The following is a 19,277-nucleotide window of genomic DNA, read 5'->3' as shown; positions in this document are numbered from 1 at the left end:
AGAATCGGAGGCTCCCCCACAAGTAGGGCTCCACTTGCTCCCACAAGAGGGGCCTCCCCCTCCCCTCCTTCCTGAGGGGTAGGGAGCTCCTGCCCAGACTTTGCAGCCTTTATGGTAGCTGGGGATCCCGGGGACCTGAACCAGGAGACAGCTCCCCTCCAACAGATGGGCCCTGTGTTACCGCTGTGGAGGGGTGCCTTCTCTTTTTCCCGCTAGGGCGCAGAGACCTCCATGTCATCACAGGCCTCCGCACCCTCCTTTTTTTTAAAAAAAAGGTTACTCTGGGCCTGAGCCCAGCCCTGCGACAGGTGGATTCCCTGAGAGTGGGCCTTGGGCTGAGGTGCGGCTCCGGTTGTGTCCAGGGGATGAGCCTCTGTTTATTTTTCCTCTGCGCCTTCCTTCCACTCGGACGGGCACTCCCCTCCCTGAAAACCACAGCCTCCGGAACCGATTGAGCGGTATCTGCAGGATATGTGGGGAGGGGTAGGGGGAGGGGTAGTGGGAGGAGGTGCAATGGTGACGGTGCCACAGGAGCAGCTGCTGCAGCCTAAGAGGGCCCTGCCACCGGACAGGACTGTGATGCCATGGGCAGAAGAGTCACACCCGCCATTGAGAGAAAAAACAAAAATAGAAATCGAGAGAAAGGAACAAACAGCAACAAATTATCCCAAAAAGCCCAGACTGGCTAGGGAGAGAGGCTGAACGAGAGGAGGGTTAGAAGGAATCAGTCTATTTGCAGGTGTTAATTCAGGCAGTCCTTTTGCTGGTCTTCCAGTTGGTGGTGGGAGGGGGTGCGATATCTTCACTTGGGACAGCTGTAGGTGCCCAGGCGCACATTGCTTCTGATCTGGTTTAGAACAGTTAAGAGAAAGTCTCTTCATCTGGGCAGCTCCAGCTATCCCAGGCTAGCTCATTGGGGTGGGGAGGGAACTCCTATTCAATGCTGTTAAAACACAGGAGTTTCCCACCCAAGGTCTTCCGCTCTCTTCCTTTCCCCCCCCCCCCCCCCTCCCCACAACAAAAACCCAAACTCACAAGAGCTGTCAGTTCTTCTGGCCTCCTGCTTTCTTCTTTCAGAATAATGACAGATGGAAAACCTCTCTTTCAATCTGTGTCTCCCTCTTGCAGCAGTCACACAGCTTCCAGCCTCTGCACAGAGCTACAGTCAGCTGAACCTCATTAACCACTCAGCACCTCCAATTAGGCAGCAGCCTACCCCAGTTTTTTTTTTTTGCAAAGGGAGCTTTACTCTGTATCTAACCCCCGTACTGCACTTGTCCAGGGAGTGTTTGAGGGGGGACAGTGTAGAGGGAGCTTTACTCTGTATCGAGCCCCCGTACTGTACCTGTCCTGGGAGTGTTTGATGGGGACAGTGTAGAGGGAGCTTTACTCTGTATCTAACCCCCGTACTGTACCTGTCCAGGGAGTGTTTGATGGGGACAGTGTAGAGGGAGCTTTACTCTGTATCTAACCCCCGTACTGTACCTGTCCTGGGAGTGTTTGATGGGGACAGTGTAGAGGGAGCTTTACTCTGTATCTAACCCCCGTACTGCACTTGTCCAGGGAGTGTTTGAGGGGGGACAGTGTAGAGGGAGCTTTACTCTGTATTGAACCCCCGTACTGTACCTGTCCTGGGAGTGTTTGATGGGGACAGTGTAGAGGGAGCTTTACTCTGTATCTAACCCCCGTACTGTACCTGTCCAGGGAGTGTTTGATGGGGACAGTGTAGAGGGAGCTTTACTCTGTATCTAACCCTGCATAAACCCAACCTTGGACGAAACCAAACCAAATGCTCATTCATTCCCCACCCTAGATATTTACAAGCATTGCTTCGTACGATTACAGCAGCCATACAATAATGTTAGGTATTCGGAGTCTTGCTTCCCCTTTCTACCCTTTTATACGTGTATCGCTAGCGGAACAGAACAGGCTAAACAGCTGGGTATTAATTTTGTTTAATTTTTTTTATTCCCCTCATACATGTAGACACTTCCGTCACTTTCCATACAAAATAACCTTTGCATAGATTTTATTGAAAAGATACATATATAATACAAGGGGAAAGGGAGGTAATGGGAAAACGGGGGAGGGGGGGGAAAAGGGTGCAGAAAGAACTTCCCCCACCTCCTCCACCAGCCCCCCCCCCGCAAAAAAAACTGCTGTACAAAGGAGCACACATCGAAAATTCTCATTTTCAGATAATTACATAATTAAAACAGCTAAGTTTCTGGAGCAGAGAGGGAGAGAGAGACACACACGCTCCCCTCTGTCCATTTGCAACAAACAATAATAGTCCACACCGTCTAGAACTGGGGCGTCTGCCGAGCGTCTGGTTCCCAGCGGGCGGCTGAGGGCACCGCCTGCCCTCCTCCTCCTCCTCCCCCCACCCCCCCCCCCACCCCCAAAACACGGTGGGCGGCTGCCTGCCCGCCCGCCGCAAGTATTTGGTCACATAATTTATAATCAGTTAACAGCGAGCAGTTGGTAAAAGGTCTGAAGCTGTACACCAGTCGCACTTGTGCGCACAAAAAAAAATCGTCTCGGAGGCACGGGGGGGGAAAGAGGGGGAGAGGAAGGACGGCCATGACATGTTTTTACCCTCCCACTTTCCACCCGCTCCCTAACACCACCCTGGGTCTCCAACTGCCGCCCACTCCCGAGCTGGCTCCTTCTGTGATCACACGACCGAGCGACTGACGTCAAAAATTAAGTGTGCGTAATGCGGGAGCCCGGGGCGCAAAGGGCTTCTGGGGTGTCATCCGGCGCCAGTACGCGGGATCTTCCCGTGCAACCACCCCACATCCCCCCCCTCCCCGAAAGCTTCTCTTCCCCCCCCCCCACCAACACCCCAGTGCGTTTTCCCCACCAACGTAGGTCAGGCGAGACCACACCCGGGGCTCAAATTTAAAACCACCACCACCACCGTAAACACCTCCTCTCCCTCCTCCACAAAACAAATAAAACAGGCGCGCGCACGCACGCACACACACACACGAACTGGAGCTGAAGAAAGATCCAATGGGACCTGGGCTCAGAGTAAAATGACCCCCCTGGATGCAGTCAGTAAGACAGCCTGCGGCAGGAGGGACGTCACAGTAACCCACGGGGGAGGGGGAGCAGTGTTCACCCCCCCCACCCCCCACCCCAGGGAGGCTGACGGGTTTGCAGGACGAGCAGCGCAGGGGCCCTCCGCAGCGACTAACCTTTCACCGTTCTGGGCAGGTCGAGAAATTGTGCAGGCAACACGGGGAAAGAGCGGAAGACAGAAATTGAACCTTAAACTTGCAGTGTTATTCAGACAGAACAAGGGGGGGGGGGGGGGGGTGGAGGCAGACACGGAGGGCAGAGAGAGAGAGAGCAGGGATGGGAGGGAGAGCGAGAGAGAGAAGTGAGAGGGAGAGAGAAAGAGAGCGACAAAGACACAGATACTGCAATGTCAAGGCAATAAAACAAGACTGCACTGATACGGGTGGTGGGGGTGCAAGAGACAGGGTTGAAAATTGACTGGGAAGGACGGGTGCACAGGAGTACACGGACCCCGGTTTCCACCCCAGTAACTCGGCACGGAGCAGCCTGCCGATGCCATGCAACAGGGAGCTGGCGACCAATGCCCGACCTCAGGAACAATTGGGGAATAAACCCACTGTGGGGGGAAAGGGGAAGAAGAGAGAGAGGGGTAATCTGAGCAGCTGGGAGTGGGTAAGGGTGCGGATCAACACTCGCAAGAGAGTGAGTGCGGGGTGAAGCTGCACAGCGGAATATTCAAGTTGAAGGAATGCTGAGGAGAATGCGAGAGAGAGAGAGAGAGAGAGAGAGAGAGAGAGAAATAAACTCGAGACCCCAGATGAAAACCGGCACCAAGAGCGTTCCATCTGAACCCTGCGGTCTTGCCTCTTTGGTCGCGGCCAAACAAACCCTGCCCTTCCCACGGCCTTTATTGCACACGCGCGCACACGAGTCAGCCGGATGACACCGTCCCCTTGCCCAACGCTGACCATCAAGTCTGCTGCTTCCTGCCCGCTCTCTGGGAACCGAGGCCAGCAGACGGGGGTCTGCCCCTCCTCTTTGGGGGGGAAGCTGGGGGGCGGCCCCTCCGACGCTGCTGCACCCCCGCCGGAAGGTTGGGGGGGCGCCCCCTCCTGGGCTGGGGGTTGGGAGGCCGCCCCCGCCTCGGGGGATTGGGGGCGGCAGGTGGAGGGGAGGAAGGGAGGACTGGGCTCCTCTTGGCCTTCGGTGGCCTTCCCCGGCCGGGGCCCGGAGGGGCTGGGCAGCGACTGGAGGAGGGGGGCCTTCCTTTTCTCTTGGCAGAGGGGAGCGGAGCGGGTGAGCCTCCCTGGGCGGAGCGGGTGTTGGCAGCGGGGGAAGCAGCCGCGATGGCGGCGGCAGCCGTGAGGCTGCGCAGGACACGGTCCGGGGTGGCGGAGGGAGAAGGGGAGGAGGAGGAGGACGAAGAGGAGGAGGACGACGAGGAGCCCTGGGCACTGGGGGTCTCCTCCCCGCCGGACCGGCCCCTCCGCCTCTTGGCCTCCCCACCTGCCTCCTCTGGCGGCGGGCGGCCCGGCACAGCCCGACAACCCCGCGGTTTGTACCGCTTGCGTTCCAGGGGCGGCACCAGGTCACCGGGACGCTGCCGTGTGGACCTGGGGACCGGCAAGGATGGAGGAGGCTTTCCCGCCGGCCTCCGTTCCGAGGAGGAAGAGCAAGAGGAGGAGGAAGAGGAAGAGGAGGAGCTAACCTCCCTCCGCTGTTTCATCCACCTTCTGGTCCGGTCGCGAGTGCGGGCAGCAGGGCTCTCGGCCTCTGTGTCCGGGCACCGGCTGGCTATTGCTGGCCGCGGCCGCTTGACTGGAGGCTGCTGGCCCTCGGCCGAGCTCCCACTGCCCGACTCGCTGCTCGGACTGGACTCCACCGCCGGCACCTCCCGCCGCCTCGGGCCCTGCTGGTCATTGGGCAGCGGCAGAGGGGGAGGAGGAGGAGGAGGGGGGGACGTTGGGGTTTCGCGGTCGGCGGCTTTGCCCCCATCTCCCGCCACTGCCACCGCTCGCCGTGCCCGCTTAGTGGGCTCACGCCTCTCCACAATGACGTTGATGCGGCCCGGAACCTTCCGCAGCACCGTGGCAGTCATCTGGGCGCAGTCCTGGCCGGCGCCGACTCGGTCACACAGCAGGTCCTGATCAGCCGTCCGCCTTCGCTTCTTCTCCCTCCGGCCACTGTCCGGCCGAGCTTCCACGGCCGAAGGTTCCGCCTCCTGGTCGGAGGCCGTCCGCTTCTGCTCGGCTTCCCTCTTGGGTGAGGGCAGAGGAGACGCGGAGTCCCGGCGAGGAGGTTCGGCCGCGCGCTGCGACCACTGATGGTTGCGATCAGTGGTCTCAGGCGCTGGCTCAGCGCTTGCTGTCGGCTCATCCTCCCCTCTCGCCGCTGCGCAGGCCGCAGAGCCGCTTGGCAACATCTTGCCTCGACCGACACCACGTGAAGACTCTCGCTCCTCAGGCGCTTCCTCGGGCACACCAGCCTCACTGACCGAAGGCAGCTCGGTTGCCGGGCTGAGGCAAACAGCCTCAACAGTCCGCATCTCTCGGCCTCCTGTCGCCTCAGGCTCCCCGCCTCCCTCTGGGACAAGGGCAGCACCGAAGTTAACCGGCCCCTCCGCCGGTTGCTTACCCAGAGCATTCGGGATCTGTTCCTCCTCCGACATTTGACTTCCCATATCCACAGTAACCGATGTCCGTGGGACACACACCTCCGAACTTTGCCCTCCTGCATCCGAGGTAACCAATGTCCTTGGGGCACGCTCCTCCGAACTTTGCCCTCCTGCATCCGAGGTAACCAATGTCCTTGGGGCACGCTCCTCCGAACTTTGACCTCCTGCATCCGAGGTAACCAATGTCCTTGGGGCACGCTCCTCCGAACTTTGCCCTCCTGCATCCGAGGTAACCAATGTCCTTGGGGCACGCTCCTCCGAACTTTGACCTCCTGCATCCGAGGTAACCAATGTCCTTGGGGCGCGCTCCTCCGAACTTTGACCTCCTGCATCCAAGGCAACCAACGTCCTTGGGGCACGCTCCTCCGAACCTTGACCTTCTGCACTCGAGGAAAACAACGTCCTTGGGGCGCGCTCCTCCGAACTTTGACCTCCTGCATCCAAGGCAACCAACGCCCTTGGGGCACGCTCCTCCGAACTTTGACTTTCTGCGTTGTCCAGGCAGAAACCATTGGGAGTCAGTCCGCCCCCATCTGGGGACTGTTGGGCAGGGCTTTCCTTCAGGTGGTCGGTGGTGGTGGTGGGAGGTTCGGAGGCCTGCCTGAGCGCTGGGAGCGCACCGACGGTCCGCGGACACTCTCCTCCTGCCATGGGCGTCAGCTCCAGCCCACGTGTCTTCGGGGCAGCAGCTTCAGTTTGCCTCTCATCAGGCGTGGGGGCTGCGTCATCGCGGCGCCCGTTGGCCACCGGGTCCGTGCACGGCGGCAGGCCCTCGAGGCGAGTATCTTCCTCAGGCCACAGTTCCGCTCCCTCGGCTGGCTCCCGGGCCTCTGCGCTGACCGGTGGCGGCTCAGGAACTGGTTCTGGTTCCGTTGGCGGGATGCGGTGATACTCTGCCTCGCGGGGTTCTCCAGCGGGCTGCTCCTCGGGGGCCGCGGGCTCCTCCTCAAAGAGCTCGTCGGGCAGCTTGGCGCTGATGTGGATCTGCAGGTCATGGGACGGCACCTCGTAGCGCAGGAGGTGGCTGTTGATCGGCTTGGCCGGGGCCTCGAGGGGGTCGCCAGGCGTCCTCTCCGCCTCCCGGGCGCCCAGACGCGCCCCCCGCAGCCTCTCGCTCATCCGGGTGCAGGGTCTCTCGGCCTGAGCCCTGGGCGGAGGACGGGCCTTCTTCTGCCTCCTGACGTGCAGTTCCTCGCTCAGCCCACGGGCATCCTCCTCCGCCCACTTCCACACCTCGTCCTTGGCCTGGTCGAGGTCCTTACGGGCAGCCTCCACCTGCTCCTGCGGGGGAAAAAAAAACACAAGGGAAAACCAGCTCAGTATCGAGGCAGGCAGGCCCGCCGCTGCGCTTCAGATGTAATGCAGAACGTACGCAAAGCACAGGAAAAATAAAGAGGGAGGGAGTCCCATTTCTATATCGCCTTTCACAATGACCCAGAGCCCTTTTACCGCCAATAACCTGTCATTCGACGTGCAGACATGCGTCAAGAACGGCTCCGACCATGTTACTCCGAGGGAGTTCTCGACACCAGGCCAATGAGACAGGACGGCAAGCGGAATAGGGGCGTTATAGGGAATAAATACGTTTGGAAAATCACATACCTCTGCCTGCTTTAGCTCCTCTTTGCTGACAGCTTCGAGTGAGGCTTCCAGGTAGTTCATAGCGTATCGTTCAATTGGGGTGAGCTGTGAAACAGGGGGACAAAACACATGAAACCGAAGCAGAAGACAGCGAGCGATCGAAAAAGAGCAGAGACACACAGACACAGACACTTCGGGCAAAACGTGTACTTAACTGGCTTCGGGACTGGGCAAGGTGGTGAAAGACGCAGGAGAAATTGGAGTCAGTCATTCGAGTGTCCGAGCGGGGAAAAGAGGGACTCCGGTTGGCACACAGGCACGATGGGGCGAGCGAGGAAAGAGAGAGAGAGAGGGAGGGAGGGAGGGAGGGAGGGAGGGAGGGAGGGAGGGAGGGAGGGAGGGAGGGAGGGAGAGGGGTGCAAACGCAGGGAACTCGGGTGGGGGGGTGGCTGCAGCCGCACACGTTACCTGCTCAACCAGGGCGGCGATCTCCTGCTCAGCCTTGGACAACTCCTCCTCCTCCTCCCGTGTGGAGCCGTCCTCCCCGTCCAGGGGGATGTTCTCGTTGAACTCAGCCAGCTCAGCTACCTGCTCCGCCTTGGCCTGGGAGGCTGCCCGGATATCCTCTTCATCCTCAGCCCGGCAGAGTGCCTGATCGTGGGGAGCGAGGGAAACAGAAGCGGAGAAAAAATTATTGGATTTATTCAAGAAAAGGCGGGGGCAGGGCGAGAGTGGGGGGGGGGGGGGGGCCGATTAAACAGACTGTTTACCGCCGGGAGGGGCCGATTAAACGCTGTTTGGTATGAGCCCTGCTGTCAGCTCAGTGGTGATTCGGCACATTCCGAGTTCAGCTATTTGTGCTCAAGGCCAGGGACCTGCACGTGGCACTTGCATCACGTCGGGTTCCTCAAAAGGAGTTGGATTGGCACAGGGTGATGCAATCATTAACGGTACACTTGTCTTACTGCTGAGATGTCGGACGTGAGAACGGGCACTCCCCTCCCGACAGCAATGCAGTAAGGTTAATCTGCGACCATCCACCAAAGGCGACCAGCGATGGGGGGGGGGGGACGGACGGACGGACACTGGCACCTCTTGTGAGCAGACAGTCGGCCGGAATTGAATCCAATCCTTCGATGAATGATTGCAACATGACCCTTGGGTGGACAAGTGTGCCAAATGCCAGCCTGGGCGTCGACACACCTGCTCACTTGGTACGCGCCCCTGCCTGACATCTGCGTACCTGGTGGCCAACCACGACAACCCAACACGCAAAGGAAGCCCACCCACCCGCCCAAGCAGCTCCATCGCAGTGAAGGAAGACACGGGCCACCGGCAACTCTCACCTGTTCCAGGATCTGCGTCTGCTTGGCCGACATGGAATCTTCTTCCTCCGGGTGGGGCGGAGGTGGCGGAAGAGGCGGGGGCGGGGGATCCGGCTCCTTCTTTGGCTCTTCCGTCGGGAGGTCGAACAGTTCACGGATCGTTTGCTGTTTGGGAAGAGAGCAGTTTGCGATGGGACGGGTTGATGCGAGCCCAAAACCGACAGACGGCCAACCGTTGGTCTTTGCACCCAGCGAGCACAGACGCGTAAACGCGGCAGTCGGTTCCCACGCGTCGGACCTCTCTCCCCACCCCCCCCCACCCCCAAGGCGTCGCCCGAGCGTGGTGCCGCACAGCTCGGAGGCCAGCGAGTTAGGCTCCCCCCCCCTCCCATCAGTTCACCTTCCGGAAAACGGCGGTACGTGGCAGAGGAACCCTCACTAGCCGCGTCCCCGCTCTCCCTCAAATCCACAGGACCCAGGCCGCCAACGATCACACGCAGGCGCACTCCAGAACGTCTGCACGCTAAGGCGGGACGGGGATCAGGATGCGGCGGACAGGCGTCCAAGCTGGTGATTCAAGTCTAAATCAGACAGGAGGGTCAGGCGCAGACTCTCCAATCCCCCAATTCTGTGTCCCTGCACTCTCACACTTCACTTTCTCGTCACCCTCACTAACACTGTGCCTCCCACACTACTGTCACCAGCACAGCGCTCTCTCTCTCTAACCCCACACCTCTCCTGCACCTTCCTCACCTGGACTGTTCTCTCCAACCCTCTCTGTACACCTCTCCCATACTCACGTCTACGCACAGCTCTCTCCCCATTGCGCCTTGGGCAACACTGAGTTTCCCAGTTACCTCTTTGAAGAAGGCCGTAGTGAAATTGCCTCCTTCGATGGCCAGATCTCCCAGCATTCGCTTCTGATTGGCTTTCTTCAGGATGTTGTCTTCCACAGTCCGGTCACTGATCAGCCTGGTCGGCAGAGAACGAGAGAAGCACAGGATGAGCTCGGAAGCACTGACGCAAGCGGGGAAAACGCACCCCCCTCACCACCCCGCAGTCTTTCCAAAGAGGGGAGCTCTGCGGGGCCTCCCCCGCCACCTCCCCTGATGGTTTACCCCTCGCGTCCAGTACACCCCCTGTCCCCCCTTTTCTGCCTCCACAACCACCTCCCCCCCCCCCCCCGCCCCCCCAAAAACACAACCTCCGGGGAGGGCCCACTGCTAACCCCTCCAGAGCACCGCCCTCCTGCCCAGGGGAGGGGAAATCTCCGACTGTGGTTCTCCACTTCCCCAGGCCCCAATCCACTTCAACCCCATCCCGATGCCCCTCATATCCAGATTAGCCATGTGCCCCCCAACTCCGACTTACGACCATCCCCCCAAACTCCCCCAGCTGTCCTCCGGATTGTGCCGACAACCACCCCCACCCACCATCCTCCAGAGTCTGTCCCCTCTCTCTACCCATCCCTGCTCTCACCTGTAAATGTGCACATCTCGAGTCTGCCCGATGCGGTGACAGCGATCCTGTGCCTGGGCGTCCATGGTGGGGTTCCAGTCACTGTCGTAGAAGAGCACAGTGTCGGCCCCCGTCAGGTTCACCCCCACCCCTCCGCTCCGTGTCGACAGGATGAAGCAGAAGATGCGCTTGTCAGCGTTGAAACGATCCATTAGGATCTGGTGGGGGGATGGAAAGGAGGCAGTCAAGCAGGAGTCCAATTAGCGCACAGCAAGCTCCCACAGACAGTAATGAGAAATAATACAGATAAACTGCTTCCTCTAAATGGTAGCTGCAATCAGGCTCGGTGGCAGCGGCGGCGGGGGGTGCCTGACTGGCCGCCACTTGTTCCAAAATGCCAATCTGACCACGATTGGCCCCGCGGGCCTTTTCTAAACCCCGCCCCCCCTCCCACCCACCCAGCGTCTCGGACTCGCGACCTCCAGACTCGGCCCCTTGGCCACCGCCACAGACCCTGCCCTACAACCTCGCGCGCCCGCCGATAGCCGGGTTGGGGGCGGTTTTTACCTGCCGCTGCTCCACCTTGGTGCTGCCGTCCAGCCGCAGGTAGATGTGGCCGTGGAAGTTGAGGAACTGCTCCAGGATGTCTAACATCCGCGTCATCTGGGTGAAGAGCAGCACGCGGTGACTGCCCATCTTCAGCCTCCGGAGCAGGATGTCCAGCACTTGCAGCTTGCCTATATTTGGCCGGGGGGGGGAGAGAGGGAGAGAAGGGGTAACGACAGACAGAGAGAGGGGGACAGGAAGAGAGAGAGAGAGACGTGGATTTACATAGGGGTGTGAATAAGCGAGAGGGCCCACAGGGCACAGAGTTTAAACCTCCCGCGCCCTCAGTGCATCCCTGCCGACCGGGCGGCAGCCTAGATTACGTGGCTTAGGCCCCGTAAAGCCGGTTTCAAACTTATCATCGGAGCCGGGGGCCTGCTCAATTCTACAGGCAGGCCGGTTAGCCAGTTACCCACGGAGGCCGTACTGCTCTGTTACACAGAGCGTCAAGCGTCAAACTCTTCAAACGCTGCAAAGTCCAGGTAACAGTTGGTGGCCAGCCACGTACAAGAGTCTCTGGGCAGCCAGAAAGAGCAAGTACGCTGGATGATAAACCGCACCCCCCCCTCCTCGCCTCTTTAACCTAGCGCTGAACCCAATTGTGGGACTGCCTGACATCAGCTAACTGAGCAACAGGCAGCGATGAGGCCTGGGTTGTTCCCTGCTGCGCACGCAGGGCTCAGTCCCACGCCAAGGGTCGTGCTGGACCGAACAAGATACGCACAAACTACCGACCCCACCCGGCCGCCACTCTTCAAAGATTAAAGTCGTAACTTGGCCAACAAGCGCCTCCCGGCCCAACCCCCTTCACCCACTCACCGCAGTCGTACTGGATGAGCCGGAGGTCTGGGAACTGCGTCCTCATGTTACAGATGGTGCGATGCAGCCGGGCTGTCCTGGGGGAGAACTCACGGTGTAGGGCGTCTGCCAGCATGACCTCCTGATGCAGGTAGGAGGGGTGAGGGTGGGAGACGTGCATATGGATAGCTGGGGCCTCCACAGGAGGTATAACGAAAATAAATCTATCAGCAAAAGACAGAGACACAGATAAAGCAACATTACCATCAGCAAGGCACCTGGTTTAGATACAGAGTAAAGCTCCCTCTACACTGTCCCCCATCAAACACTCCCAGGACAGGTACAGTATGGGGGATAGATACAGAGTAAAGCTCTCTCGACACTGTCCCCATCAAACACTCCCAGGACAGGTACAGTACGGGGGTTAGATACAGAGTAAAGCTCCCTCTACACTGTCCCCATCAAACACTCCCAGGACACGTACAGTACGGGGTTAGATACAGAGTAAAGCTCCCTCTACACTGTCCCCATCAAACACTCCCAGGACAGGTACAGTACGGGGGTTACATACAGAGTAAAGCTCCCTCTACACTGCCCCCATCAAACACTCCCAGGACAGGTACAGTACGGGGGTTAGATACAGAGTAAAGCTCCCTCTACACTGTCCCCATCAAACACTCCCAGGACAGGTACAGTACGGGGGTTAGATAGAGTAAAGCTCCCTCTACACTGTCCCCATCAAACACTCCCAGGACAGGTACAGTACGGGGGTTAGATACAGAGTAAAGCTCCCTCTACACTGTCCCCATCAAACACTCCCAGGACAGGTACAGTACGGGGTTAGATACAGAGTAAAGCTCCCTCTACACTGTCCCCATCAAACACTCCCAGGACAGGTACAGTACGGGGGTTAGATACAGAGTAAAGCTCCCTCTACACTGTCCCCATCAAACACTCCCAGGACAGGTACAGTACGGGGGTTAGATACAGAGTAAAGCTCCCACTACACTGTCCCCATCAAACACTCCCAGGACAGGTACAGTACGGGGGTTAGATACAGAGTAAAGCTCCCACTACACTGTCCCCATCAAACACTCCCAGTGCAGGTACAGTACGGGGGTTAGATACAGAGTAAAGCTCCCTCTACACTGTCCCCATCAAACACTCCCCAGGACAGGTACAGTACGGGGGTTAGATACAGAGTAAAGTTCCCTCTACACTGTCCCCATCAAACACTCCCAGGACAGGTACAGTACGGGGGGTTAGATACAGAGTAAAGCTCCCTCTACACTGTCCCCCATCAAACACTCCCAGGACAGGTACAGTACGGGGGTTAGATACAGAGTAAAGCTCCCTCTACACTGTCCCCATCAAACACTCCCAGGACAGGTACAGTACGGGGGTTAGATACAGAGTAAAGCTCCCTCTGCACTGTCCCCATCAAACACTCCCAGGACAGGTACAGTACGGGGGTTAGATACAGAGTAAAGCTCCCACTACACTGTCCCCATCAAACACTCCCAGTGCAGGTACAGTACGGGGGTTAGATACAGAGTAAAGTTCCCTCTACACTGTCCCCATCAAACACTCCCAGGACAGGTACAGTACGGAGGTTAGATACAGAGTCAAGCTCCCTCTACACTGTCCCCATCCAACACTCTCAACGCTCCCACCTGTCAATAATGTCCGTCAGCTCCTCGATCCTCTCCTCGGGATTGTGCACTACTCTGTCCAGTGCTCGTGTGGTCCTCCAGTAGGCCTCTGGCCGACGGTTGCCCCTGCCCACCTGGGCTGCCAGGCAGTGCGCATAGCCTAGTCCCCGCCAGCCCGCGCTCTCAGGGGGGCTCTCCAGCGCCAACGCCGCCCGCTCCACAATGGCACAGAGCCGCAGCACCTCTGTGCCGTAGACTGGCGACGCCGCGCACCGCCGCTCGTTGACGGCGAAGATCCGCTGCAGCCGCTCCTGGCGATGGCGGCGCCTCTTCTGTTCCAGCTCCACCTGTAACCGAGGCTGCAGATTAAAGGGGGTGGGGGGGGAAAGGAGGGGGGAGTTGAGACATAACACCGCCGCCGTCCCCCCGCCCCAATAAGACTACTCTTTGGGTCCTAACCGGGATTGTAGATTGCTGGGACGCACAGCGAGGCAAGCTCAGTATTCTGCTAACGGGGGAGCGGGAGCGTCAGCATTGTAGTATTCTGCTGCTCACGTAGGAGTGGGTGCGTCAGCATTGTAGTCTTCTGCTAACGGGGGAGCGGGCGCGTCAGCAGTGTAGTATTCTGCTGCTAACGGGGGAGTGGGTGCGTCAGCATTGTAGTATTCTGCTGCTAACAGGGGAGTGGGTGCGTCAGCATTGCAGTATTCTGCTGCTAACAGGGGAGTGGGTGCGTCAGCATTGTAGTATTCTGCTAACGGGGGAGTGGGTGCGTCAGCATTGTAGTATTCTGCTGCTAACGTAGGAGTGGGTGCGTCAGCATTGTAGTATTCTGCTGCTAACGGGGGAGTGGGTGCGTCAGCATCGTAGTATTCTGCTGCTAACGGGAGTGGGTGCGTCAGCATTGTAGTATTCTGCTGCTAACGTAGGAGTGGGTGCGTCAGCATTGTAGTATTCTGCTGCTAACGTAGGAGTGGGTGCGTCAGCATTGTAGTATTCTGCTGCTAACGTAGGAGTGGGTGCGCCAGCATTGTAGTATTCTGCTGCTAACGTAGGAGTGGGTGCGTCAGCATTGTAGTATTCTGCTGCTAACGTAGGAGTGGGTGCGTCAGCATTGTAGTATTCTGCTGCTAACGTAGGAGTGGGTGCGTCAGCATCGTCGTATTCTGTTGCTAACGGGCAAGCGGGTGTGTCAGCATTGTAGTATTCTGCTGCTAACGGGGGAGTGGGTGCGTCAGCATCGTAGCATTCTGCTGCTAACGGGGGAGCGGGCGCGTCAGCCTTGTAGTATTCTGCTGCTAAACGGAGCAGGCGCGTCAGCCTTGTAGTATTCTGCTGCTAAACGGAGCAGGCGCGTCAGCCTTGTAGTATTCTGCTGCTAAAGGGAGCGGGCGCGTCAGCATTGTAGTATTCTGCTGCTAATGGTAGCGGGCGCGTCAGCATTGTAGTATTCTGCTGCTAATGGTAGCGGGCGCGTCAGCATTGTAGTATTCTGCTGCTAATGGTAGCGGGCGCGTCAGCATTGTAGTATTCTGCTGCTAAAGGGAGCGGGCGCGTCAGCATTGTAGTATTCTGCTGCTAATGGCAGCGGGCGCGTCAGCATTGTAGTATTCTGCTGCTAATGGCAGCGGGCGCGTCAGCATTGTAGTATTCTGCTGCTAATGGCAGCGGGCGCGTCAGCATTGTAGTATTCTGCTGCTAAAGGGAGCGGGTGCGTCAGCATTGTAGTATTCTGCTGCTAATGGTAGCGGGCGCGTCAGCATTGTAGTATTCTGCTGCTAAAGGGAGCGGGCGCGTCAGCATTGTAGTATTCTACTGCTAAAGGGAGCGGGCGTGTCAGCCTTGTAGTATTCTGCTGCTAATGGTTGCAGGCGCGTCAGCATTGTAGTATTCTGCTGCTAATGGTAGCGGGCGCGTCAGCATTGTAGTATTCTGCTAAAGGGAGCGGGCGCGTCAGCATTGTAGTATTCTGCTGCTAATGGTAGCGGGCGCAACAGCATTGCAGTATTCTGCTAATAGTGAGGCTGGGGGAGGGCACACTGACAGGACCCGCCGGCACTGCAGCATCCTGCCGCTAAGCGGGAAGGCGCGCCCCTCCAATGGCTTGCAATCACACAGCATCTCTACTGCAGCAGCGGTGACATCAGAAGCCCTGCGTAGCAAGGTGGGAGCCTGTTCTCACGGGACGGCCGCACCTGAAGGCGATGGTCCACCCCACACCCCCCCACACTCGCTAGCCCAGACTGCGGGGGCAGCTCACCAGCTGGAAGGGCGATTTGGCAGGCGGTGCAGGCTGCCGCCTGGGCCTCAGGGCAGCCAGTGAGGTAGATGAGACCGGCTCGGCGGGCGCCGGGGCCCTGGCCAGCACCGGGCGCAGCGTCGGCAGCTCCGCGTCCTCCTTCTCGGCGGCGTTGGGCCCTGCCACCACCAGCCGTGTCACGGTAGGCGCAGCTGAGGGGGTGGGGGGCGGAAAAAGAGAGAAAGAGAGAGAAAGAAGGAGAGAAGTTACAATCACGCACGTGCTTTAGTATAAACACCAATCTGACCTGCGCGGAGAGAGACGAGAGAAACTGCGATTTTTCTCCTTCGAGCAGGAAAAGGATAAGGGGGAGATTTGATCCAAGTTTCCAAAATCATGAAGACCTTTGAGAGGGGATGTCAGCGAGAAATGTTTCCGCTGGCAGATGGATCAATAAAATCAGAGGACACAGATCTGAAGTAATGAGACCAAACTTGCGTACAGCGTACAGTTTGCAATCTCACCCACACCCTGTACAGTCGTAGCAAGATTTCCCTACTTTTTACACTCAATTCCCTTTGCAATAAAGACCAACACTTCACTTGTCTTTCTAATCACTTGCTGTGCCTGCGTGCTAACTGCTTGAGATTCATGTACCAGGACACCCAGCTCCCTCGGCACCGCGGAGCTTTGCGGTCTCTCTCCCCACGTAAATAATATTCTGCTTTTCCATTCTTCCCGTTGCCCAAGTGGATAAGTTGACACTTTCCCCACGTGACGCACCACGTGCCAAATTTTTTGCCCGGGCGCTTAACATCTCTTAGCAGACAGTGTCCTCCTCACAACTAGCTTCCCCACCCTATCTTTCGATCGTCTGTAAATCTGGCTGCAGTACGCTCGGTCCCTTTGACCTCAATTGCCCGCAAGCAAGTCTTAAACCTCGAGGGCGCAAATAGGAGATGGCCATTCGGCTCCTCGAGCCTGCTCTGCCTCTATTCCACCTTCCCACCACCATCCCTCAATTCCCTTACTGCCCAAACAATCTATCCGTCTCCGTCCTGAATATACTCAGGATACTCCTGAGCATCCCCAGCCCTCCGACGGGAGAGAATTCCGCAGATTCACAACCCTCTGAAGAACTGCGCCCCTAAGGCAAGTGGTGGAGGGTCTCCCCTTGGTGAGAAGACTTGCTTTCTTTCCAACTACGTGGCCGCCCCGTTGACTACTCCGTCGACCACCACCCCCCCTCCCTACCGCGCTCATAAATGGCGGCCGGAGGATGGAGAGGCACGTAGTTACCTTGCTCGGCGTTCACAGTTGGTGCGTGGACCACCCTCAGTACCGGACGGGGGGCAGGAGACAGCTGGGCGGAGCTCAGGGTCAGCGCGCCGACAGGCAGCTGCACGCGGGCTGGGGTCACCACAGTGGCCGGGAAGCGGGCGGCGGAGACGGTGAGGGGCCTCGGTGAGTGGACGGCCAGCGGGAACCCCTCCTTGGGCGCCTGGCGTACCACGATCTTCACTACACCGGCGCTGGTCACCACCGAGCTGGGGACTGTTGTGGGGGGGGGGGGGGTGGAAGAAGGGGAAAAGACACAATAAGACAAGACAAAAAAAATCAAATCCCCGCCTCATTTCCCCATGTCCCTCACACGCCCCAAATCTCTCCTCCGCCCCCCGACCACTCCGATTCCCCTCCCCCTCTCACGCCACAAATCTCTCACCCCACCCCGATCCCTCTCCGAACGCTCCAAGTCCTCATCACTTCCTGACACATCCTCGCATTCGGCGGTTCTTCACAAGTCCCCACCCGGCGCCCGTTCGCCAGCGGGAGGGCGCGCACGCTGAGCGCGCCAAAACTGCGCAAGAGTTCGTACCTTGTGTGGCGGTGAGTGGAACAGTCAGTCCGGGCGAGGCAGTAGCAGCAGTAGAGATTGCGGATTGAGGGCTGGCGAGTGTCTGTAGTGAGGCCTGTACTCCCACAGCGGGCTGGGCATTCTGCTGGGCCATAGCTTGGATGAGGGCCAGCTGAGCAGGCTGCCCGATAATGTGATGCCCCCCAGTGGACACCAGGTGAACCATGTTGCCTGGGACGAGAGAGAGAGAGAGAGAGAGAGAGAGCGAGAGGAGAGAGTTTCAGTGAACTGGGCCGTTCAGATAGAGCTCAACACAGACAAGTTAGCAAGAGGACACATAGGTAAGACAGTACAAGTCAGAAAGACTTGCAATTACATCAAGCGTCTGCCACAACCCTCAGGCACTTCACACTCCCATCAAGAGCTCTGCGGTCAGTGTTATAATGGAGGAAACACGGCAGTTGAGATGCAGAGACAGACAGACATCAGCCACAACCAGATAATCTGCTTTGGTTGAGTGATAAATGTTGATCCCGGGACACTGGGGGAAAAATATCACCCACTCTTCTCCCGCACGCACAAGGGGCCTGACTCTGCCGCAAAATATTGGCATAGACGCGCAGGAATGCATGTACGTGTGCAAGAGTTAACACCATGCAGGCTGGTGGAGTGAAACGTCGGCAGCGTTGTTAGTCTCAGGAAGGTGGCGGCGTTGTTACCTTGCATCTGCCGAGGCTGCCCCACGGCCACCTGCCGGACCTGCGCCCCGGCCAGCGTCAGCTTGTTGCCCTGAATCTGAAAGGTGACCGGCTTACTGCCTTGGGTGGCCTGGTGACCGCCCTGTCTGTTGGCCAGCGAGGCCAGTTGACCGATGCTGACGACCTCACCGGCTGCGAAACGGAAATAACAAAACACAAACAAGAATAGTCAACACATGGCGGATGTAACAGCTCCATACCCCTCAAACCATCCCCGGAATCCAGTCCCACGTCAGGCGAAAGTCGTTCTATCCCAGTTCACTTTGTGCTCGCCCCCCCCTCCCTGGCCCCCTCCCGGCACCCAAGCGGGATCTTCCACCACGACGGCATCACCAAACTGCACCAATTCCTTCCTCCCCTTCAGACGCGAGCCGACAATTCAGAATCCAGGGATGATACCCAAGCCGTGCTTTACTGTATACCGTCCCCCACGCCCCCGAATCCACTCCCTGCCACACCGCCCGTGACTTACTGGGCAGCCTGGCGTGCATGTCGGGCGACAGGATGAAACGTTGGGGCACAGCGGTGGCGTTGGTGCTGCTGGGGCCCTGCACCGTGTAGGAGGTCAGCTGCTGCGGCGGGGGGCTCTGCACAGCTGCAGGGGCCAGCAGACTCCCGACGGTGCCCGGTGCCAGGGCGGCAGCGTTCACCCGCAGCGTCGAGAGGGGCAAGGGCCGGACTGTGGTGGTGGCGGTGGTGACAGGGAGGGTGTGGTGGAGCGCTCCCACGGGCAGGGGAGGCCGGGAGGTGGTCAGGATGGTCCGGGGGGCACTGGTCACCACGTGCGACAGGCTGAGGGGGGCGGACAGACCTGCAAAGAGACAAAGCAAAAAACAAGAGTCAATTGGCATACATGTTTGACCCAAACACAAACACCATGGCACTTGCAGAAGTGCAGAGGGCATCGTCCACACACTTCACATTTGGCCACTGGATGGACTGAGAGACACCAGTCAGTGCACAGATATCACCCTGAGAGAGAGGGGACTGAGAGACACCAGTCAGTGTACAGATATCACCCTGAGAGAGAGGGGACTGAGAGACACCAGTCAGTGCACAGATATCACCCTGAGAGAGAGGGGACTGAGAGACACCAGTCAGTGTACAGATATCACCCTGAGAGAGAGAGGGACTGAGAGACACCAGTCAGTGTACAGATATCACCCTGAGAGAGAGGGGACTGAGAGACACCAGTCAGTGTACAGATATCACCCTGAGAGAGAGGGGACTGAGAGACACCAGTCAGTGTACAGATATCACCCTGAGAGAGAGGGGACTGAGAGACACCAGTCAGTGTACAGATA

General features: G+C 58.4%; 1 protein-coding gene across 2 annotated transcripts in view; it reads right to left on the bottom strand.

Annotated features, from left to right (window-relative positions):
* Positions 1-1,939: 1,939 nt before the first annotated feature.
* The window catches only part of srcap (Snf2-related CREBBP activator protein), a 41,276-nt gene continuing 23,938 nt past the window's right edge, over positions 1,940-19,277 (bottom strand). For both annotated transcript variants that reach the window (XM_068026953.1, XM_068026954.1), the window contains 14 exons: positions 18,446-18,784; positions 17,935-18,105; positions 17,237-17,446; positions 16,660-16,914; positions 15,382-15,572; positions 13,143-13,468; positions 11,491-11,693; positions 10,633-10,802; positions 10,087-10,283; positions 9,465-9,579; positions 8,629-8,772; positions 7,751-7,933; positions 7,304-7,387; positions 1,940-6,982 (listed from right to left, as the gene is read on the bottom strand). In XM_068026953.1, coding sequence (XP_067883054.1) covers positions 3,998-6,982; positions 7,304-7,387; positions 7,751-7,933; positions 8,629-8,772; positions 9,465-9,579; positions 10,087-10,283; positions 10,633-10,802; positions 11,491-11,693; positions 13,143-13,468; positions 15,382-15,572; positions 16,660-16,914; positions 17,237-17,446; positions 17,935-18,105; positions 18,446-18,784 — 5,573 coding nt within the window. In that variant the 3' untranslated portion in view covers positions 1,940-3,997. The remainder of the gene's footprint in view (positions 6,983-7,303; positions 7,388-7,750; positions 7,934-8,628; positions 8,773-9,464; positions 9,580-10,086; positions 10,284-10,632; positions 10,803-11,490; positions 11,694-13,142; positions 13,469-15,381; positions 15,573-16,659; positions 16,915-17,236; positions 17,447-17,934; positions 18,106-18,445; positions 18,785-19,277) is intronic.

This window comes from Heterodontus francisci, unplaced genomic scaffold (genome assembly GCF_036365525.1).
Source record: "Heterodontus francisci isolate sHetFra1 unplaced genomic scaffold, sHetFra1.hap1 HAP1_SCAFFOLD_545, whole genome shotgun sequence".
NCBI classification, from domain to species: Eukaryota; Metazoa; Chordata; class Chondrichthyes; order Heterodontiformes; family Heterodontidae; genus Heterodontus; species Heterodontus francisci.
This window is presented reverse-complemented; position numbering and strand designations above follow the sequence as displayed.